This window comes from Callithrix jacchus, chromosome 8 (genome assembly GCF_049354715.1).
Source record: "Callithrix jacchus isolate 240 chromosome 8, calJac240_pri, whole genome shotgun sequence".
Taxonomy (NCBI): Eukaryota; Metazoa; Chordata; class Mammalia; order Primates; family Cebidae; genus Callithrix; species Callithrix jacchus.
In genome coordinates, this window is record NC_133509.1 from 129,055,924 (window position 1) to 129,079,801 (window position 23,878).

Sequence of the window (23,878 nt, forward strand, 5' to 3'; positions counted from 1 at the left end):
CAAAATGTAAAAATCGTCTGCACACAGGCATGAGGAAACTAACAAGGTAGTAAAAAATTACCCTTCCAAGATCTAAGAGACAACTAATATCCAGACAAGTGAGCCTGCAATTTCGGGCCTGCTTTGGGCCTGGGGCTATTTGCTGATTCTAAAGAGGGTCTTGAGGGACTGAGAGCCTAAGTGACTTCTCTGACAGCCTTGCAGAGTCCCTGGTAAGGTCCTCTGCATTAGGTACAAGGGCAATCCTGAATAGATTGTTCTTTGCAGGGAAGGACAGCCTAGTTTCAAATCATCCAGTACCTGGAATCAAGTTAAATAAGACTCATTGCTAGTGCAGTTAGGTGTCTGTACATTGTTAGTGCTGCTGGTTGCTTGGTTTCTAGATCTCTAGTACAGTGCCTTGAACATAACTGAGCATTTGAGTGAGCACGTAGAGTCAACAGGAATCACTCAAAGGTAGAGATCCTTATCTTTGACTTCTTTCCAATTTCCCAGAATACATAGTATGATGCTGGGACTTGAATGAAATTAAAATTATGTTATCTTCAGAATTAGATGTCTTTGGGCTACTTTTGAGAGAGATTAGGATGGAAGGTGAAAGTATTATGACTGACTCAGCGGAAAAAGCCTGTTTCCTCTTGCTTATAGGTATTTGCTAGACTTTCCCTGGCTAATTTTTTTCTAAGAGAACTGTGTATAATTTTTGGAAAAAGTATTTAATTGGTTAAATATTACTACAGTGGATCATTCAGAATGAAAGGTTCTTTATAGCTGTCACATCCATTAAAAAGATATTTCTTTGAAAAGTACATCCTTTCTTTGCAAAGTTTTAAATTGCTGCTTATTTATATTTTAAGCCTAAATTATGAAATTCCTGTAATGCTAATTTATGACATTTAAAAATGACTTACAGAGTATTTCAGCTAGAAGGGTCAGTTGCAGAACCATGGTCTTGAAATTTATTTGTTTGTTTTGGCATTTTTATGATTTTGCATGACAGCATATTTTATTGTGCATTTGCAATAGTCATATGATACTATTGGTATTTCCTTTATGGAAAGAGTTCTTAAGGATATTTTTATGTGTACCTCCTCATGAACCTTTCTAATCACTGAAATGCAGATTTAGGAATGGTAACACATACCTCCCTTTGTTATTTCTGTTTACTGTCTTCACTTCATTTCCCCCTCAGATTTTGTTTTTCAGTGGTCTCATCTAGTTTTCTTCACTCTTTATTTTAGTGGTGGTGGCAATCAGGAATAGGGAAAATAATGAGGTATAATCATAAAGATATCTTAGGGCTGGAATATTTCAATTATTCATATTTAACCTATTTGAAAGTCTTTTATAAATATTATGATTTTATAATGCAGAGAGCTGTTACACTATTATGTTAATTATTTTAAATTCTCATATTATGATCTTCAATGCCCCAGATATTTTGTATGTCCCAGACATTCATTATTTTAATATTGGAAGTCCCTATTATTTAATTTCACAATAATCAGTGCTGTCTCTAAAAATACACAGATATTTTGTAATTTTAGAGTTCCTTTACCTTTTACTAGCACTATTCATGATAAATACATTTTTCAGTTTTATTCAAGAAGATTATTTTCAGAATTTGTGAATCTTAAACATTTGCTCTTTTGGAGAAAGGCAATGATTTATTTAATGCTTTTCTATGTGTATTGTAAAGAGAAATATCTTCCTGATGGTACAATATAGGCTTGTTGGAGACAGAGCTATTTCTCTCTCTGCAAGGAATGTATTATGTTGTTTTACAAAAGGCTTTCTTGCACCACTCATACTAACTAAAGAGTGAATTTAAACACAGACATGTCTAGTACACTTTCCTTCCTTGAATGGGTATGGTTTTTAAAACTTGGAAATATACCATTAACTTTTAATGTCTCATTTCATTTTTGAGGAATTCAAGTTGGGATGCCAGCTGTACAATAGTATTGTAAGAGGAATGGTAACTGGCATTAAGGCATGCACTTAAGCAATAGAGGAATTTACTTTTCAGTGTCTTCCAAGGTCCATGAGGATGCACACTTATTTATCCAGAGAGTATGGATCTCACATATGTTTGTCCAGAGGGTGTGACTCTGTGGAAGAGAACACTTACCAGTAAGTATTGAACTCTTATTGTATTATGTTTCAGAAAAATATGTTTAGAAAATCAGTTAATTTTTAGCAGTGATGAAATCTCTTAGTCTGTGCTGGTTTCTTAACAGTGGACAGTCCCTGATGTTGAAGTCAGCACAACAAGAGAAAAACCCAAATCCTGATAAGACTTGAGGATTTTTCGAAAATTAAATGCAAAATAGTTGGGGCAAATGTTGCTGCGGGAGTCAAGACTAAGTAATACAGTAAGAAGATATGAAGGTGGAGAGCTTCTCCTGTTCTTCTTTTGTATAATGTTTGCATACATATAAAACCCAGGACTTTAATGACTTTAAGAGGGGGCAGAATTGCATCTCTTGGAATTTAACAGACTCATGTGAACTGGAATGTACCTTGTGGCCCTCACAATTTATTTTAATATTTCTTTGCAAAGTCCTTTCTGTTTTTAAATAAAAACTGTGCCTTCTGAAACCTGTAAGTGATGTATACTGGCCACATCAAATCTTTTAAAACTGTTTTCCAAACCCAAAATTGTTAGTGTGGAACAAATGTTTCTTTTGGGAACAGTAAAACAAAGGGGTACGGAAGGATTGATTTCAGAGACCAATTGCTGCTTCTGCTTTATACTCTAACATTCTTTTTCTCGTTCTCTCAGCTAAGAACTCTCATGATACGCAGTTGACTTTTGGTTGAAAAAACCTGTAAAACAATGTTTGTGTGTGTGATACAAAAGTTTAGAATAAAACAAAAATCAGCCACTCTAATATGTGATAGGTTTTCTGGCAATTAACCATAGCACTTAGACATTTGCCACAGGAAATGCCACTGCCAGATCTCCTACACCACCACATGAAGGCTTAGGAGTGCTTTAAGTCAGACCTTAATAAATAATGACTGGAAATGCAGAATCCATGAGGAAGAATTCAGTGCTTAGGAGTTTTGGCATCTGGTAGACAATGGTTAGAGTTGCCAGTTATTAGCTCGCTGGCCTTTATCGAAGTGCTTTGCTATTCTGTTTTTTCTGCTGTGGAAATCCCTATGTGATCTCCTATTGTGATAACTGGCAGTGTCCCACAGCACCCACTGTGCTGAATTAAGAAGACTGGGTATATGGATCCAAATCGTGGGTATGGAGGTGTTAGGATAGAAGAAAGCAGTATGGACCTGATAGAAAGAGGGTTGAGAATACGTTTCTATGTGATTCATTTTTGCTTTGCCTTATGTCTAAGTCTGCCAATTCCTAATCTTTAGGACTCACTTCAAGATCTCTTGAAGCCACTTTTTGGGAGATGTGCAAAATGTGTGTGAAGGGTGAGAGCCTCAAGAGCAGGAAGCGTAGGTGAGAGGGTGAGAGACATTTAGTCACCCAGCAGCTGCTTACCGAATGCCTGCTGCGTGCTAGGAGATGGGGATACGTGAAGCTTGCGGTCCAGTTTTGAAAGATAAGCCATAAACAAATATGAACATGTTGTATATTGGAGGATGGTAATGAATAAACCTGTAAAGGGGATAATAAGAGCTGGGGTAAGGAGGTGACTTTCAGCATGAAGTAGGGTCATCAGGGAAGGCCTCAATGAAAAGTTAATATTTGAATAGAGGCTTGAAAGAGGTAGGGAAGCCAGCCATATGGAAATCCGGGAAAAGGGGAACCGATAACAGATACTGTAAGTCATTAAAAGGACTTCGATGTTTCCTTTGGATGAGATGGAAACCTGTTATAGAGTTTTGAGCAGAAAAGTGACATTATCTGACTTATTTCTTAAAATAATTCTCAGGCTACAGTATAGAGAATGGATAGTAGAGGGAAAGCGATGGAATCAGGGACTGGTTAAAGATTTTTTGAGTAATTGAGGCTGGAGAAGATGGTGACTTGGACTAGGGGTGGTAATAGGAGAGGTGATAGTATTCAGATTCTGGATCTGTTTTGAAGGTATATCCTTCCGGATTTATTGGTCTTTTGACTGTAGGGAGTGAGGTAGTGAGAGGAGTTAAGGATGACCCCACAGTTTTTGGGCCGAGCAACTGTAAGGGCAGAGATGCCATTTACTATTTATCAGGATGATGAAGATTATAGGAGGAGCAGGTTTTAGGGAGAGATCAGTGAAGGTGTGAGCAAGATGAGATTCCTACTAGATATCCAAGGGTAATGTAGACAGAAGACAGTGGATAAACAATAGTAATTATTTAAACATTCATTTTACACAGGTTGATAAACTACAAAAGTTCTGTTTAAATGATTTAAATCTCTATGAAGATGTTGCTATAATTCACACTTTTTTTTACCCTTTGGTGTATTGAAAACATACTATAATGTAGGCTTTAATTTTTGATATGGATTTTAAAATTCTTCAAATGGTGAATGGAGATGGCTATGAATATAATTATTTTTTAAATAATTATATTCTTTAATTATATTAAAACATATTCTTAAACATTTTTCTTTTGAAAATGGTTTACTTCATGGTAATTTATGCTCTCTTCAGTTGTTTAAAGGGGAAATATATTTGCATACTCTTAAGTGTATTCTTTTTTATAGTAAAATGTATGATGTTTATTTTTTGAAACACAAATGCAAATAATGGAAACACATGTGATTGTCTGAGTTTTGACATTGTTCTAGGTAGGGTGATAAACTGTACAATCCAAACAGGAAAACAGAAATTAAAATCTATCAAAAGTTTCTACTCTGTTGCTTAAAGGTTTATGTATTGTTTATAATTTTTATTCAATAAAACGATGGAATGTTACTTTATCTTATAAAATCCTGAGACACCTAAATTTTATGTAGTCTAATGAATTAAATGATCAGGAGCCTATTAATATAGTTCTTTTCAATAAAGTAATAAGTACATATCCTTAAAGGTCATATGTCTAATTTTGTGGAATATGACTATTTAGTTTCTATAACCTTGGATTTTTAAAAATTGCAATTTGTGATTCATCTATGTAAACAGCAAACTCTTTCTGATTATACAGGAAGCCCTTCATGTTGCAGGAGTGGAAATGCAGTTAACAGCTGCAGTGTCATTTTTGACCATTCTGCAGGATGAATCAGTGTCAATTCATGCATATACTCACTCGTTCCTCCAAGTCATTCTCCTGCATCTGGAACACAGGGACACAGGTGAGGGGCCTGGAAGGCTTAATTATATACTTGTTTACTGTTTTTTGTATATGACCATGATATTCTATAAATCCTGTTAGGCTGATGAGGATAACTGATTAAGACTGTGCTGCCTGGGAGTTGAGCAGTGGAATGACTAAAAATAGCTGTGGCTATCTTCTTGTAAAACCCACAAAATTTAATATCCTTGAATGCTGAAGCCCCATTAATTGATCTTATAATTTATACTTTCTTCTTAGTTTTTTTTCCTTTTCAAGCAGTCATGTTTATAGTATTGTACAACAAAACAGCAAACCTTGCTTTAAAGATAATCTCACCAGTACTATTTTTAAAAATATAAAATTTTTTTAGATTTTGGCTGAGACAAAATAATAGAGAAACTTTTTAGAATAGTAATGAAAATAATTATTTCCATTTTATCATTAAGTGCTATTGCAACTATTAATGGCTGAGTTGAAACTGAATTTGAAGTGAGATGTTTAATTTAGTATGTTTTATCTGTGCCAACCAGGTGTCAGCAATGCATGGCTGGAAACCCTTCTGTCTGTTATAGAAGTATTGCCAAAAGAAACCCTACGGCACGAGGTAATACTTTTGTGGGGGTAAATACTAATAAGAATATCACTCTTTAAGGTTTTGTTTTTAAAGGTTTATTGTCAAAAAAAATTTTTTTTAAAAGAAAGTTGTTTTTTCATTTTGAATGTAACATGTGTACATTGTAGAAAATGTGAGTAACATAAAAAAATCGAAGGAAGAGAAAAGAATTCATAGTTCTGTACTTGTCCACTTTTAAGATCCTGATGTATTTCCTTTCAGATTTTTTTCCTATATATGGTTGCTGCTTGCCATACTGGTGATCATATTTAATTTATATATGGTTGTTTTCACTTGCATTATTTTCCTATATTATTTTAAACTCTTTTCATAGTAGCTGCAGAATATTTTACTTACTTGTTAAACATTTAAGCCTGTTTTCAAGCTTATATTTTACTATTGAATAGGACATTAGTCAACATTTCTGTAGAGTTCTTCCTGTTTTTCAGATAATTTCTTTAATTGTAGCTTTCAAAAAGGAATTAATGGATCAGAGGGCATTACTATTCTTAAGCTTTCGACTAACAATATGTAAAGATCTCTTTTCCTGAGCTTTTATCAGCAACAGTGTTTCTATTTCATTTAATGGGCCAAAAATGGAATTATATTTTAATTGGAATTTTTAAATTATTATGCTGTTGAATATTTTCTCATATTTTTATCAGTTTCTGTTTATCCTTTGCAGTTGTCTGATCCTGTCCTTTAATCATGATTTATATGTGCTATTTACCTATTATGGTTGCCAATTCTTTGTTACACTTACAAATATTATTCCCAACATGTTTGCCTATTAATTTTCAACATTGAACAGCATACTCTTCTCTAAAGGTTTTAAGTAAATTAAAATGAGAGAAGAAGAAAAATGGAAAGGAAGTGTATCCTCTAATGAAAAGATATTGTATTCTTTGAACATTATTCCTGTATTTATTTCTTTCCAAATATCATGATTGAAAAAAAGTGTTGTCAGCCAGCGAGATGTCCTCTACTGACTTCATTAAGTTTCTTTGTCCTTTCTTTGTCTTCATACGGTTTATGGTTCTATCACAATGCTTAAATACTGGCTTGAAAATGGGAAAATTTTCTAATTACAAGGATGTTTGTATACTTGATGCCAAAAATCTAGATGACTATACATATTTAAATGTCGAACATAAAATAGACATGTGATTTTTATATTTTTTGAAAAGCAATATGCTGTATAATGCAATTTTTACTCTAGAATACCATATTATTTAACATGGGGTTTCAAAGATTTTAAATACGTAATTTATTCTAAACTTTTCACTTCTAAATTATCAGTACATATTCAGTAATTCTAGCTACTTTGAGAGGAAACAAGCTAGTTGACTATTTTATGAGTCATATAATTTTAGAAATTAAAGATACCTTAGTAGGACATAGTCTAATTTCTATTTTAAATAGATGAGAAATTGGAGATTAGAAATAGCAAGATTATTTGGACGAACTAAAGAGCTGGGACTGTAATCTCAGGGTCTAATCTTCATTTTTACAGTCTGTCAGGCTGTTGGAGTATTTGAGTGCCTAGTGTATGCATAATGCAGGATCAGACTTGGCTGATGTATTCAAATGACAGAATTATTTCTTGGGATTTATTTGAAGCTATAATGTTTTTCATCCCGTTAAGATAAATATAAAAATCTATATGAAATAAAAATACATTTCAAGGTATTCAGTCATTAATTTGCTTTTTTCTTTTTAAAATACATATTTCAAAATTATAATTTTATCTGTGCATAGAGAGCATTGTAAAATCACCATAAACTTTAACTCATTTTTTTCTAATTGTTTTAATTACATAAGTTGTCATTATATTTACCTTAATAATTCAGAAGACAAATAAGATGATCCAGGTTATTGAGTCTTAAACCTCAAATTATAATTCAGGTCCTTTAAAAACAGAACATTAAAATACTCTGAAGGAAATAGCTGATATGAGTGGAGAGAATGTATAAAATTTTGTGAATTTTTTTCTAAATTTTCTTTTCAGATTTTGAATCCACTTGTTTCCAAGGCACAACTTTCCCAAACAGTCCAGTCTCGTTTAGTTAGTTGTAAAATTTTAGGAAAATTGACCAACAAATTTGATGCCCACACGTGAGTATTTGTATGTAATTTTTGGTCTACTTTATTACATTGATTTAAAATGTATAATGACTGTATAACAATATATTTGTGTTATTTCATAGTGTATACAAATTTAGTTATCTTAACTACATTATTTTAACTTTATAGAATTCTCATGACAGAATTTACTTTTTTAGAGGCCTTTCTTTTCTTTTTTTTTTGAGACGGAGTTTCGCTCTTGTGACCCAGGCTGGAGTGCAATGGCGCCATCTCGGCTCACCGCAGCCTCCGCCTCCAGGGTTTAGGCAATTCTCCTGCCTCAGCCTCCTGAGTAGCTGGGATTACAGGCACGCGCCACCATGCCCAGCTAATTTTTTGTATTTTTAGTAGAGATGGGGTCTCACCATGTTGACCAAGATGGTCTCGATCTCTTGACCTCATGATCCACCCGCCTCGGCCTCCCAAAGTGCTGGGATTACAGGCTTGAGCCACCGCGCCCGGCCGAGGCCTTTCTTCTCAATCTCATGACTTTTCAAAACTGATAAGGTTAACTTTTTTCCTACGTCCCTAGTCTTCCCTGTCTCATACCAAAAGTAGTTTTGAGGAAAAAATGGCATTATCTTATTGACTTTTGAAATTGGCAAACAGCATAAAGATAGAATTTCTGCTTTTTTGCACTATTGTTATGAATTTGTTGTTTTGAATAATTTAACTTATTTTGAGGTTTATGGAGCATGTTTATAATTTATATGCTACTTCTTGCCCACTTATTAAATACCAAATGAAAAGAATGGAATGTTGTATAATTGTAATAGAAGAGTAAAGGTGAAGAATATTTTGGCTGGTGGTTGCCAGGCTCAGATATTCTACTGCTACAGCCTTTTATCTCAGCTATGGACATTTCAACCAATCCAAAGTTAACCATTATTTTAAAAAGACTCTGTGATATACATAATTTATAAGTGGCTAATAACATCCAAATTTAATAACATATGTAAAATACATTGTAAACGATTTTTTTCTATTAAAGTACATTTGTTATTAAGGTGAGTTAAGATTTTAATAATTGTTTGAGAATATTTTTCTGAAATATTCATTTGCATGTTTCTTTTCTGCCCACTCTCAGCATTAAACGAGAAATACTACCTCTGGTAAAATCACTCTGTCAAGATGTAGAATATGAAGTTCGATCTTGTATGTGTCGGCAATTAGAAAATATAGCTCAGGGCATTGGGTAGGTATACTTTGAAATCCTATGCCATTCCTATGAGAGCATGCCATTGAAAGCCTATATTTTATATTATCTTTAAAAATGAGCATAACAAGTACATCTTTTATGTCTGAATTAAAAGGCATAAAGAGGAATGTGCTTGCATGGTGGTAGGCATTTGAGATTAATATTAATTTCTTTTCTTCTCACCTTAGTTGCTTAGTTATCATTCCAGAAACCTAGATTCGGGAAAGAAAAGATATCCCAGTATAAACCATATTTGGAATATGGTTGTAGCGTTTCTTTTGACTGACGATTCTTTGACTATATTATTGGGTCATTTCAGATGGGCTTGCAGTTATCCCTCTATATCCTTGGGGGATTGGTTCCAGGACCTCTTTTGGATACCAAAATCTGAGGATGCTCAAGTCTCTGATACAAAAGAGTGTAGTTTTTCCATATGACTTGCTTATATCCTTCCACATGTTTAAAATCATCTCTAGACACTAATACCTAATACAATATAAATGCTATATAAATAGTTATGCTGTGTTGTTTAGGGGATAATGACAAGAAAAAAATCTGTAGGTTCAGTAAAGAAGAATTTTTTTTTTTCTGAATCTTTTCTATTAATGATTGGTTAAATCCACAAATGCAGAACCTGCAGAAGTGGAAGGCCGACTACACTCTAATGGAAGCCTTTCTCTATCTCCTGTGCAGCTTGAGGCTTCCAGTGTTTGTTTTGTTGCTCTCCTTCCTCTATGGGTGCATGAAGCTCCAGGAGAGGCATAGCAGCCAATCTCCTCACCCATAAAAATTGATCTCATTTCAATCTTATAAGTATGATATTAAAGGGAGTCCTATATAAAAACTTTCTTGGGAAATCTTTTCTTTTAAAAAGAAGATTCAAAATTGGTACAAAAACCATTGGAACCTCTCATTTTTAATATAAGTTGCACTGATTTCATCTGGTTCTTTGTTTCACAAGCTATGACAATCAGATTGTGGTCATTTGTACCTTTGTTAGTTTTTAAAAAATCTGGGCCAATATTTAAGGCTCCAAAAAGGCTCTAGAATGTCACACAGGGTATGGTAGAATGTCACACAGGCTATGGAAGATTGTCACACAGGGTATGGTGGTATGATCTGTCCCGTTTCCACTCTTACTAAATAGAATTTAAGTGTTGTGTTGGAAGTTTAACACAATTAATGAAAGAGTTATTTGTTATGATTATTTTCATTTTTAATTCCCAGAGATAACTAAGTTGAATTTGCATCACTATAATGTGTTTTTGAAAAAAGAGAACTCTGTTTAAAGATTGAATGAAAATAACTTTTACTATAGAGATGAAATTATTTATCTTAAACTATTTTCTTTTGTTGTTTATAAATTCAAGGATTTCAGTAGGTATACAAATATATTCTTTTTTTTTTTTTTTTGAGACGGAGTTTCGTTCTTGTTACCTAGGCTGGAGTGCAATGGCGTGGTCTCGGCTCACCGCAACCTCCGCCTCCTGGGTTCAGGCAATTCTCCTGCCTCAGCCTCCTGAGTAGCTGGAAGTACAGGCACGCGCCACCATGCCCAGCTAATTTTTTGTATTTCTTTTTGGTAGAGACGGGGTTTCACCATGTTGACCAGGATGGTCTCAATCTCTTGACCTTGTGATCCACCCGCCTCAGCCTACCTAAGTGCTAGGATTACAGGTGTGAGCCACCGTGCCCGGCTAGGTATACAAATATATTCTGAGCAAAATTTATATGAAATAAATTTTTATGACCTTTGGATATGTTCTGTCATGTTTTACTCTCTTACTTCCTCTATCTGCATCCTATGTTTGCTGAATGTTTGTAAACTACTGATAATATTAACATTTGTATCTATATGATCTAGATCAATCTCTTAGAAACATATCTTTTTTTTTTTTTTTGCTGTTCAATTGGTCAAGCCCTTGTCTTTGTGCTGTGCTGTCTAATATGGTAGCCCCAGTCACAAGTGACTATTTAAGTTTAAAGTAAGGAAAATAAAAGAAAATTAAATCTTTAGTTCCTCATTCATAATAAACTTATTTTAAAAAATGCTCGATAGCCACATGTGGCTACCCTATTGAAGAGTCAGTGATAAACATTTCCATCATTGCAGAAAGTTTTACTTGACAGCATTGTCTTAGAGTGTTTGAGCTTTGCCCTGAATTTTTAAAAAGTTTTCTACAGCTCTTAATAACTTTCTTGGACTCTTATCAACATCGTCTGTCAACTATGATTGATGCCATTTTCCATCTTGTATCCAAGAAAGCTAATCACATAATAAGACTCTCCTTTATCAGAGTGTTTGTCATTACAGTGACACCTTATTATGAGGAATAAGCAGAAACAAACTGTTGAATAATAACTATTTATGATTGTATTATAAATATTATATACTCCCTAAAAGCATTTATGTTGTGTTTCATTCTTTGAGGTATACCATCTAGAGCCATATATCATCATGTATATAGAAATTAGTTACTTAATGTCATATAATAGGTGAATGGAAAAATAATTTATACCCTGAAATCTAGATAAAATTATATTATTTGGGTTTCTGCAGTTAGTACTGATAAGTTTTTCTAAGTAGTCCAGATAATTTGCTGAAACTGAAGTTTTTCTAAGTAGTCCAGATAATTTGCTGAAACTGATTAAAATGGAAAACCATATTATAATTTATAAAGTTTAATATAAACTTTTAGTTATTAAGATCTCTGTAGGTAACAGTATCATTCTGGGGAGAGTGGGATTGATTTAAATCATTACGAAATTACTATTAATCTTTCTTAAGTGTATGGTATGCTTTCTCAATAAGACTGAAAGCTACTGGAGAGCAGAAATAGTATCTTTATGATTTTTCGTATTTTCTGCAGCAAATAGCCCAGTCACTGGTTTTTAGTAAGTTCTTGCTACACATTTATTGATTTGATTTATTTTCTTTTATTGCTTATTGTGCAGGACAGAACTTACAAAAAGTGTGGTGCTCCCTGAATTAATAGAACTTTCTAGGGATGAAGGCAGCAGTGTACGACTTGCAGCTTTTGAAACTTTGGTTAATCTGCTTGACACATTTGATACAGGTAAATCATGTGAATACATCTTTGCTTCTGAAAACAGTGTTTTTTCATATGTTTTAATCACTAATAAGGAATAAAAGTCGATATAGAATTTCTTACATTAAGTTTCATGTTAAGCCTCCCTTCCTCTCTCTCTTTTTATGATTCATTCTGTTTTGGTGTCTTCTTGGCTTTCACTTTTACCCTCATGGTGTCATAGTCCATTTTGTGTTGCTATAACAGAATACTTGAGACTGGGTAATTTATAAAGAAATTTATTTTGGCTCACATTTAAAAAAATTATTTATTATACTTTAAGTTCTGGGGTACATGTGCAGAACATGCAGGTTTGTTACATCGGTATACACGTGCCATGGAGGTTTGCTGCATCCATCACCCCATCATCTACTTAGTTATTTCTCCTAATGCTATCCCTCCCCAGTCCCCCTACCCGCTGCTATCTCTCCCCTAACCCCCTACTCCCAGTCAGGTCCTGGGGTGTGATGTTTCCCTCTGTGTGTCCATGTGTTCTCATTGTTCAACACCCACTTATGAGTGAGAACATGTCCCTGGAAAGGACATGAATTCATCCTTTTTAAAGGCTGCATAGTATTCCATGGTGAATATGTGCCACATTTGTCCAGTCTATCATTGATGGACATTTGGGTTGGTTCCAAGTCTCTGCTGTTGTGAACAATGCCACAGTAAACATAGATGTACATGTGTCTTTATAATAGAATGGTTTATAATCCTTTGAGTATATACCCAGTAATGGAATTGCTGAGTCAAATGATATTTCTATTTCTATATCCTTGAGGAATTGCCACACTGCCTTCCACAATGGTTGAGCTAATTTATACACTCTCACCAACAGTGTAAAAGTGTTTCTGTTTCTCCACATCCTCTCCAGCATCTGTTGTCTCCAGATCGTTTAATGATCGCCATTCTAACTGGCGTGAGATGGTATCTCAATGTGGTTTTGATTTGCATTTTGCATTTCTCTAATGACCAGTGATGATGAGTTTTTTTTTTTTTTCATATGTATGTTGGCTGCATAAATGTCTTCTCAGGCTGGGAAGTTTAAGATTAGGTGGCCCCATCTATTCTGTTTCTTATGAGGGCCTCATGGTGCCTCATAATGTGGCAGAGAAATGGAAGGGGAAGCAGGCCTGAAAAAGGGAGAAGGGACAAAAGAGGCTTACCTGCTTTATAACAACCTACTCTTCAGAGAGCTAACCCAGTCCCACGAGAGCTAATCTAGTCCCTTGTGAAGGAGAGCTCACTTCATACCACAGGAACTTCATCAGTCAACCCAGGAGGGTGGAGCCAGTGGGTGGACCCATGTGGCCCCACCTCTTAAAGATTCCACCTTCCAATATTGTTGCACTGGGGCCAAGCCTTGACAGGCATTTTGGTGGGGACGGACCATATTAAAACTGTACTACATGGCATACAGTGTTGTTACATATTCAGTTTCTCTTTTCACCCATCAAAACTTAACTGACTTGTGTGTGTATAGGATTAAGAATTTAGCCTTATCTTTTTCACCTAATTGACATGAAGACAGATCCTGAGATACGGTCTACATGAGTTTCCTCTCCTTAATAACATTTTAATGCCAGAAATCTTATGCCCATTGGGGGAGAAATTTGGGATGGGGTGTTTGAGTGGGAGAGGGTAAAGAGATATTCATTACTGTTATGCAAATCATGTCACAAAGAGAGTAGAGTAACTGCTCTACTCAATGTATGACTAGACTCTTGACTAATGCTGTCATTAGTTATCAGTAAACATTAACCATTTTGAGAAAGTCAAATTTAGAGGGGTAAATGTCAAGTACTTAGGTGCAGAATTCAATTGTGTAATTGTAGTATTACATTTACTTGGATTATCAGCATTTTATCTGAACTCTAGGAAGCCTCTTAAAGATTATTGCAATGTGGACAATAATTGTGTTTGGATTTTGGAGAACAGTCATTTAGACGATATGACAAACCAGAGGAGTAAAACTGCAATACATGATAAGTGAATGAATAAATCTTTTTTCCTCTAATAATGGGGCATCCCCAATCTCCAAACTAGAACCTTGCCATCATCTTTGATCTTTTCCCTTTTCCTGCCCACACCCATTTATCACGGAGCTGGATCTCACCTGTGTTTGGGGCTTTATTTCCTACCATTCTTTTCCACTCCTCTTGTGTCTGATGCTTCAGTCCCACTTGCTTAGCATACCAGATTCTTTCACACCTCTAGTATTTTCTAGTACTTTTTCTTTCCCTATTCTTTCCTTCCCTCTATTTTTCTCCTAGCCATCTTCTGCTCCCTTAGTTCCCAGTTCCAATACAGTTTCCTCCCTGACATTTTTCTAAATCTCTTAAAGCAGGGATTGGCAAACTATGGCCTTTAGACCAAATCTGGCCTGCTCCCTGTTTTTTTTGAATAAAAGTTTATTGGAACAGAGCCATACTTATTTGTTCATATATTGTCTGTGAACAGGCATATATGTTTTTGTGATACAAGAACAGAGCTAAGTAGTTGGGACAGAGCCTGCAAAACCTAGAACAAATATAAAAAAAGTTTATAGATCCCTGCCTTATACCAACTATTAAGACAGTGATCATATCGTCTTATATTTTTTGTGTTTGGCTTTTTTGCTGTTTTACATTTCTCAAAATCAGAGATCATGTATTATTCATATTTCTACTCCTACTTAGTAACAGTGCTTGTTCTGTAAGAAATAACAATGTGTTGGATGAATGTCATTTAACAAAAATAGTAGATAGGTGCTGAAATATAGGGATAAGAGTAATAGTAGTAATAATACTCGTAAGCCTGTTACAGCATTTTAATTTGTATTTCCAGACAATAAGTGATTCATTTCTGAAATTTAAGAAAACTGTGAGAAATTTGGAGAGTATTTAGAACTGAGACTTAAATATTGCCAATATGTCAGATAGATGCTTGTGACCTAAGCAGATGTATTCAGAGAATCAATTAACTTTTTCAAGAAGCATCAGCTAAGAAGTAAAAGTGATGAAATTCAATACATAGCACAATATTATAAGCTAATGTAGTTTTAGTAAAAAATGAAATGATAAAATGGGCTGCATCATGGTCTGAGATGTGTGTGAAAGAGAATAAGAAAAGTTTTCTTTGCTTACTATTTATTTATGCCAATGGTGTTAGAATTCTTTTAGTTATTCAGACTCAAACCCTCAATCATCTTAGCTTTTTAATTCATAATCACACTTTCTTTTCTGTTCCCAATGGCCTGCCGTATGAAGTCCAAACCCCTTAACCTGACATTAAAGTTTTCAATCATTTCAAGCTTCCTCTTAACCCTTTTTCACCACCCACCTCCATCATCATTGCTTTCAGGTATTTTCTATTACTACAAACTAGGCTAACGTAGTAATTTTTCTTTCTGGAATATGTGTGTGTATTAGTTTCCACATGTGCAGTGTGGGCATCTGAATTAAAGTATTTATTATTTTGTTTTGTTTTCCAGATGACAGAAGTCAAACTATACTTCCATTAGTGAAATCATTTTGTGAAAAATCTTTCAAAGCAGATGAATCAATTCTTATTTCTTTATCTTTCCATTTAGGAAAACTATGTCATGGACTATATGGTATGATATATTCTAAGACTTTCAAGACTGTAGATAATTTTTCCCTTTTGTTCTATCTTAGTCATTTAACTTTGGCTCTTCAGTTAATTGTAAAGCCTACCTTTTAAGTATATAAAAATCTTATGAGATCTTAGAATTTTGATAGCATCATTTAGAACACATTTAGGAATGACTTTTTCACCAATAGAATATATTTGAAAAAACAATGACAATAAAGTAAGCATAGTTCATTAAATATATGAATACTTATATTTTATTTGGTATGTGATAATAGAAGCTCAGGCTTATTAACTATTGGTACATAGTAAGTATACACTTATTAATCATTTATTGAATAATTTATATCATGTGAGAAGTTCAGCTTGGGATGTGGAATAATACCATAACTCTTGGCATTTTGAACTCATTACTTAGTTCTTAGCTTACTATATCAATGTGAGATAGACTATGTAATAATGAACTCATAACAATATATCATCAGTTTCTAGCTTCTTGAGATAGTTAATGACTATGGAAACATTCCATTGATTAAATATATTTTGAGTCTACTTTGCTGTCTTTCAGATTCAATTTTTAAGCTCCTTTCCTGCAAAGAGAGAGAGAGAGAGAGAGAGAGAAATACACACACACACACACACACACACACACACACACACACACTGACACACCTTTTCTGCCAGCAATTATAGAACATTTATTGTAAGAAAATGGCAGTTGTATAAATAGCCACAATATTATTATTAGTGACTTTTTAGTGGCCTACAGTATGGTACATGCTGCAGCAATTAATGCAGACATAGTTCCTGCATTATATAAGTTATGCTTTTGAAATTAAAATATTACCAAAATTAACATGAGGTAAAATAATGTGATCTGTTAGATTCCTAACAGTTACTCTTTTCATGTTTCTTTTATTTATGAACTATCTGCAACCACTTATTTAAGTATTTTGCTCCAATTATATTTTTATTGTACTTTGATTTGCCCTTTTAAAATTTTGTTTTTAATTGAAACATTGAGCAAAGGTTTTTATATTTGTTTTAGGAATTTTTACTCCAGATCAGCACTTGAGATTTTTGGAATTTTATAAGAAACTTTGTACATTGGGTTTGCAACAAGAAAATGGACACAGTGAGAACCAGATTCCACCCCAAATCCTAGAGCAGGAGAAGAAATATATTTCAGTACGGAAGAACTGTGCTTATAACTTTCCGGTAATAAATATACACTTATATTTATTGAGGATTTTTATTATAACTTTAAAATATGTGAATGGATGTCAAAATATTGCCATATTTGACACTTGCTGCTTAGTATTATGTGTAATACATACAGAGTATTGCAACATAGTACACACAGATTAAATATTTGTGAAATTTATATCTTTGTGGACAAATCAGAATGATACACACATATTTGGATCTTCCAAATATGGTTTCTAATCAAATTACAATTCAGAGAACATGATTTCAATTTAAGTGAAACAATTATAATATTAGGTATTGATGCATGTTTTTCTTTCCTTCCCACTCATCTCCTCCCTTCCACCTCCACCAGGCCATGATTGTTTTTGTTGATCCTAAAAACTTCCACTTGGAACTCTATTCTACATTCTTCTGCCTTTGTCATGACCCTGAAGTACCAGTCAGATACACTATTGCTATTTGCTTTTATGAAGTAAGTCTGAAGACTTGATATCACTTTACATTTGTTGTTAATTCTACCTATGTATTAGATGATTTTTTTTTGATATTTTTTACACTTGTGTTTATAGATTATAAGATATAGACTGCATATCTCTTTTATGTTCTAGTCTTAAATCTTGTTTAAAAATTTCCATAATTCTTTTTGAGTGTGTTTACAGGATCCATTTCCATAAATACATTATATTTGTGTATTTTTTTATGAATCCATTTATTCACCATATCTATACCAAGTGCTTTACTTTAAGCCAGACATTTTGGTAGATATGGGTGATGCAAATTTTGAAGTAAAAGCAGTTTTCATAGGCTTTATAATATTTACAGTTAACTTTGCATCTAAACTTAAGCGGTTGAGAACCAATAGAAAGTTGAGACACATTAATTATTTTTTACTAAAAATGGATGGTGTTTCATGAGCGTGGCTTTCAGATTCTGCTATTACGACTCTCCACAAGGTAAGAACAAAAGTAAATTTAAACTTTTATGATGAATGTAACTAATATTTTAATCCTTGAAGTTGAAATTTGGGGCATGTTTCTTGGCTAGCAAGAAGTGAACCTAAGCCATGGTTGCAGTAAATATGGGTAAGCTATAACTTTCAACTTCTAAACTGACACATTAAAAACCTCTGGATAAGTAGTATATTAAGATATTTCCTTTCTTTATTAAGTGGTATAATAAATTCTTATTCTTAGTGAGAATATTTCACCTCCTTCCTTGCACTGTGTTCCTGTGTCAGAACACTTTGATTAGCTGCAACTGTGTAGGATATCCATCCATAGCATCATTACAAATGTTGCTTAGATTATTTTTTGGCTATTGGGTGATAGTTTTGCTTTTTAAAAAGAACACTTTTTCTGGTATGAATGAAATATATATGCATTGTACAAAATCTTGGACATCTTCCCTTTAAAGTATAATTAGTTAAAATAATTTCAGTGCTGCACAATTGTATCATCTTTGTAAAATACACCTGTAGAACACTGCTTTTGGAGGAGAGGGCAGAGGGCACTGTTCAGCTGAGTAGAATATTCACCTCGAAGATGCATTAAACGATCATTTAGGCTTGATTGCCATGTCCACATGTACTTGTTAGATCATTGGTCTCCAGAGAGGGTTGTACAAGATTGGAGTCTGAGAATGCAGTATTTATACACTTTTAGTCTATTTATGTTTGTTTTTCTCATCACTTTAATATTTAATTTTATTTATGTTTTATAGTGGACATGATAGCACCATATAATTAAACATGGAAATATACATGTGTATACAAAAATGTTTCACTGGTGGAAGTAAGTTTGATAATCATTGATTGGGCAGCTAGTTTCCATATTCTGCAACAATCATTGCATCTAGGTAGGGTAAGAATGATGTGCCCCTCCATGAAATGAAGGGCTAGTGTAAGTTTTTTTTTTTTTTTTTTTTTTAAGTAATGAAAATCTACTGGCAGATTAAAATTTTTCTAACGGTGTTAATGCTAGATTCTGATAATTGCTTTACTATATTCTTTGTTCTTATTTTTCAGAATAATAATATTTTGGAAATATTTTCAAGTCAAAAACAATCCTGTTAGAGCAAAGAATGTTAAAGCCCCTTCTTTATCCAGGGACTATTTTTTTTTTTTCAAATAAAACTTTACTCAAGCCAAGTGTGTTTTAAAAAGAATAAGATGAAGTAGAAACTGGTAAATCCAACATTGTGGGCTCTGAGTTTATCTGGAGAAAAAAAAATACTGTCTACAAGGGGAACTGTACTATTCTGGACTTTCCTGACTCCTCTCATGCTGATTTAAGTATTTGACGGGGAAAAGGAAAGTTGGTTTGCTTTCTTAGGAGTTACTGTTACCCCAATATCACTGTAGGCCTTCAGTAGAAATTACTCTGTGGGAAGTTCTGAACTGGTATGTATACTTGTATGCCTAGGATATCCTTTAAGACCCTGTTGGCTGCTCTAAGACTTTAAAATGTGAACGAGAGGCCCTTATGGGTTTGTTATTACTGTTGATGTGAAAGTTATGACTCTGGTAAATCTCATTCTTTTGTATTTCCTCACCCCATGTGTGCTCATATTTCCACACACTTCAGCATGTTATGAGGCAGACTAGAAAGCTGGTTATATTTGCATCACTAATTTTTATAGAAACTGATTTTTTATTTGTGTTGTAACATGGCTTTATTTTAGAAGAAATATAAGGATGTATTTTTTTTAAATTACTATTGTAACCTCTATCTGTCTAGTAGTCTCAAATCTGAGAGACTTTATTGCTATATTTTAGGTGTCTAAACTTCTGAATTCTGGAGTATATTTAATACATAAAGAACTAATAACATTATTACAAGATGAATCACTAGAGGTAATATTTTCTTACTCTTTGGTTTTTAATTCTTTTATGTTTGGTCCAGATATACTAATGCCTTTTCTTCCCTACTTCTTGGAATTGTGTGAACTCTTTAAGCTAACTAGCCCCAGAAGCTTCAAATTGATGTACCACTGTGTCATAAACTGGATATTGGGAAGATCTTAAAAAAATTAGGTTTTAAAATATGTTCAGTTTTAAAACTTAGTATATATATATTAGCTTATTAAGAAAAGTTTAGGAAGTGCCAAAAAAAGAAAAACCAGACAAAAGAATACCTTTAATTCCAATTACTGTTACTATTTGTTTTTTTCTTTTTATATGAATCTTCTTTTCTATATAAAGGTTTTTATTTTATTCAATTGTAATTATATATTGAATTCTAATAACTGTTTTTTGCTCTTGCCATTGTTTGTGTAGTATTTTACCCCTTAGTATATACTTATGAAGACTTTGAAATACTTTATTTTGATGCTGTATTTAGGTAGTCCATTCAACTAAATGACTGTTAATTTGCCAAAGCTCAACTCATAAATATTTTGATATCATTGACAATATTATCTGATTTAAACCACCTGTCAAATTTTGGCGACAGTTTTTGAACATGTTAGTTTTGTAGAAGCAGCTATCTCAGATTTAAACTATTTGAACAATGTCAAGAGGCAGGTACACTAATCTCTTTTCAAAGATTGGCCAAGGCAGTTGATCATGTTTCTAAGACTTTTCAGCACAAAGATGGTAGAGTAAGAAAATAGAAATCCCCCAAATGTTGTTTGGGAATTGCTATATAGAAATTGACATGTGGAATTAGCTAATCTAGAAAAAACATAGTAATCACTATAACAGTAATCAATATCTCTGTTAAAAGGTACTAGATGCTCTTATAGATCATCTTCCAGAAATCTTGGAACTTATGTCTACCGGGGGAGAAAGCAGTGTTCAAGAAAATAAGGTAAATTTAATCTTTCAGAAACATTCTAAGCTTTGTAAATATCCTACTCTACAGGGTGTTAGGCGTCAATGAGGGAATGTTTGGAAAACATGTAAAGTAGTGCACGCCACATAGCAGTTGGTCAGTAAAAGCCTGTTAGAGTTTGAACAGCTTGAATTTCCTTTATCTTTCTTACATTAATAATTTAAAATTACTGTGATTGTTACTTATTGTATTTGGAGTTTATGTTTATATTTTCATTTTTCATTAGTATTAATGATTATTCCAAGAATAACAAATAGTGAGGGCAGAAGGGTAGAAATTTATTCTTTATTATTATTTTTTAAGCCTCTGTGTAACCTAAGAAAAGGATAGGAGTTTAGGAGGTCAAAGCTTGTTGACAATAATAATATGTAATACATTGTACTGTAGTTAGAAGAATTGCTATAATCTGACAGGAAGAATGAGTTGTAGTTTTTATTTCAAAATTTGATTCCCAGGAATCATACATTTTACTGAAGTATTTCTTTTAAAAGTTTTGATTTAGTCAGATAATTTTCTCCTTGTGACAGTTAAGATGTCTCCTAAACTCTGAAATGAGCAGGCATATTCCCCTCCCCAATGTCTTGTAAGACTGAGTAATTTTACTTAGTGCTGCAATTTATTTATTTATTTGTAATTGATTCTTTTGATGTGTTTCATTTTTCAGTTATCTTCTTTGCCTGACTTGATTCCAGCCCTCACAGCTGCTGAACAGCGAGCTGCAGCCTCTTTAAAATGGAGAACTCATGAAAAGCTACTTCAGAAATACGCCTGCCTGCCACATGTCATATCAAGTGATCAGATTTATTATCGTTTCTTACAAAGAATGTTCACAATCATGATGACAAATGTGAGCTCAGTACCTTTCATCTTATTCTTTTGAACTCATGGTTGATTCTGGAATTACTTAGTTCATTCTGGAACAAACTCAGTTCATTCCATTCTTCCTAGGAGGATGTCACCTTCCCAGGTCCAGAGGAGGAATTTCAGGTTTCCCTTTGCTACCCAACTAAGTCTCCCTCTGAGAATCTTTTCTCGAGCTGGAGAGAGGAATGACCAGGTGGCACTTTCACCTACGCTTTATTGATATACTGCCAACAACTGTGTAGACTCACTTCAAACTTGAAATAGTTCTTTTTTTTTTTTTTATTGCAGTTTAGGTTTTGGGATACATGTGCAGAACATGCAAGATAGTTGCATTCTTAAGAGGGTTGTTGACAAGACTTAGTGACTTTAACTGCAGAGGACCTTCTGTTCTGATGTGCACCTCTGATGTATCTATAACCTTAGTGTCTGACCCCAGCTATCTGTTTTGCCAAGGCACCCTTTAAGCTTCCTAGTATTAGTTTGGTTACTTTTATAGTAACTAAAGTATGGCTATGGAACAGAGAAAGCTTATAATAACCTTATCAATAACCTATTGATAACCTTATAATTAGAGTTAACAGAAAAAAAAAAGACTCCTCCCTTAAAACCAGGTGGTAGTCAAGCCTCCTCACAAAGTTAGTTGTCTACTTTTTTTCACAGAAATTTATGGGGGGATTATTTAACTCATAATTTACTCTGCATTTAATATGAAATCCTATTGCCATTTTTTTGAAATATAGAAACATTCTATGGTTCAGCGATCTGGGCAGAGGAAGGCTTAGGACAAGCCCAGCTGGTCAGGCCTGCCCCTGGGGCAGATTCCAGGTTGGGGGAGTTCAAGCTGGGTGAGCCCCACACCCATCTACTGGGCGCACCTACCTGGTTGTATACCAGTGGTACAACCAGGGCAGTGCCCTGCCCTTCCCTGACTTGCCCTGCCCAGGGATCTTCTACCCTTGACCTACTGCACTGCCAGACTTCCAGCAGACAGACATACCCTGCAATCTGTTCTGAACTGTTATCAGTTCTACTGAAACTATTCAAAAAAAATTGAGGAGGAGGGGTTCCTGTTTAATTCTATAAAGCCACCATCATCCTAATACCAAAATCTGGCAAAAACACAACACAAAAAAGAAAACTACAAGGCAGTATTCCCGATGAACATTCACATAAATATCCTCAAGAAAATACTAGCGAACCAAATCCTCTAGCACATCAAAATGTTAATTCATCACAGTCAAGTGTGCTTCATTCCTGCAATGCAAGGTTAGTGCAATGTAAGCAAATCAATAAATGTTATTGATCACATAAACAGGATTAAAAGCAAAAATTATATGGTCATTTCAATAGTTGCAGAAAAGGCTTTTGATAAAGTCCATCATCTCTTTGTGTTAGAAACCTTCAACAAAGAAGGTGTTGAAAGAACATACCTCAAAATAATAAGAGCCATCTATGACAAACCCACAGCCAATATGATACTGATTGGGCAAAAGCTGGAAGCTGTCCTCTTGAGAATTGGAACAAGACAAGGATGCCCACTCACACCACTCCTATTAAACATAGTACCAGAAGTCCTAGCCAGAGCAGTCAGCCAAAAGAAAGAAATTAAAGGCATCCACATGGGAAAAGAGGAAGTCAAATGATCACTCTTTGCTGATGATAGATTCTATACCTAGAAAACCCTAAAGATCCTGTCAAAAGGCTCCTAGACCTGATAAACCACTTCAGTAAAGTTTCAGGTTACAAAACCAATGTACAAAAATCAGTAGCATTTCTGAACATCAATAATGATCAAGTTGTGAGCCAAATCAAGAATGCAATCACAATTATAATAGCCACACACCAAAAAAATCCAGTAACACATCTAACCAAAGAGGTGAAAGATCTCTAGAAGGGAAACTATAAAACATGGCTGAAAGAAATCATAGATGACATAAACAAATGGGAAAACATTCCATGCTTATGGATTGGAAGAATCAATATTGTTGAAATGGCCATATTGCCCAAAGCAATTACAGATTCAACACATTCATATCAAACTACAAGTGTAATTTTTTACAGAATTAGAAAAATTATTCTAAAATTTATATGGGACCAAAAAAGAGCCTGAATAGTCAACTCAATC

General features: G+C 34.0%; 1 protein-coding gene across 15 annotated transcripts in view; it reads left to right on the plus strand.

Annotated features, from left to right (window-relative positions):
* PPP4R4 (protein phosphatase 4 regulatory subunit 4) overlaps positions 1-23,878 on the plus strand; it is a 116,989-nt gene that overhangs the window by 58,636 nt on the left and 34,475 nt on the right. For 4 of the 15 annotated variants that reach the window (XM_078335691.1, XM_078335692.1, XM_078335688.1 and 1 more), the window contains exons 4-15: positions 2,030-2,133; positions 5,107-5,254; positions 5,766-5,839; positions 7,857-7,963; positions 9,060-9,167; positions 12,126-12,247; positions 15,732-15,854; positions 16,899-17,068; positions 17,412-17,531; positions 19,833-19,910; positions 20,782-20,865; positions 21,554-21,736. In XM_078335691.1, the coding sequence (XP_078191817.1) occupies positions 5,134-5,254; positions 5,766-5,839; positions 7,857-7,963; positions 9,060-9,167; positions 12,126-12,247; positions 15,732-15,854; positions 16,899-17,068; positions 17,412-17,531; positions 19,833-19,910; positions 20,782-20,865; positions 21,554-21,736 (1,290 nt within the window). In that variant the 5' untranslated portion in view covers positions 2,030-2,133; positions 5,107-5,133. Of the gene's footprint in view, positions 1-2,029; positions 2,134-2,240; positions 2,392-5,106; positions 5,255-5,765; positions 5,840-7,856; positions 7,964-9,059; positions 9,168-12,125; positions 12,248-15,731; positions 15,855-16,898; positions 17,069-17,411; positions 17,532-19,832; positions 19,911-20,781; positions 20,866-21,553; positions 21,737-23,878 lie in introns of those variants that run through there. The other 11 variants (XM_035261365.3, XM_078335686.1, XM_035261363.3 and 8 more) reach the window with 7 other exon arrangements.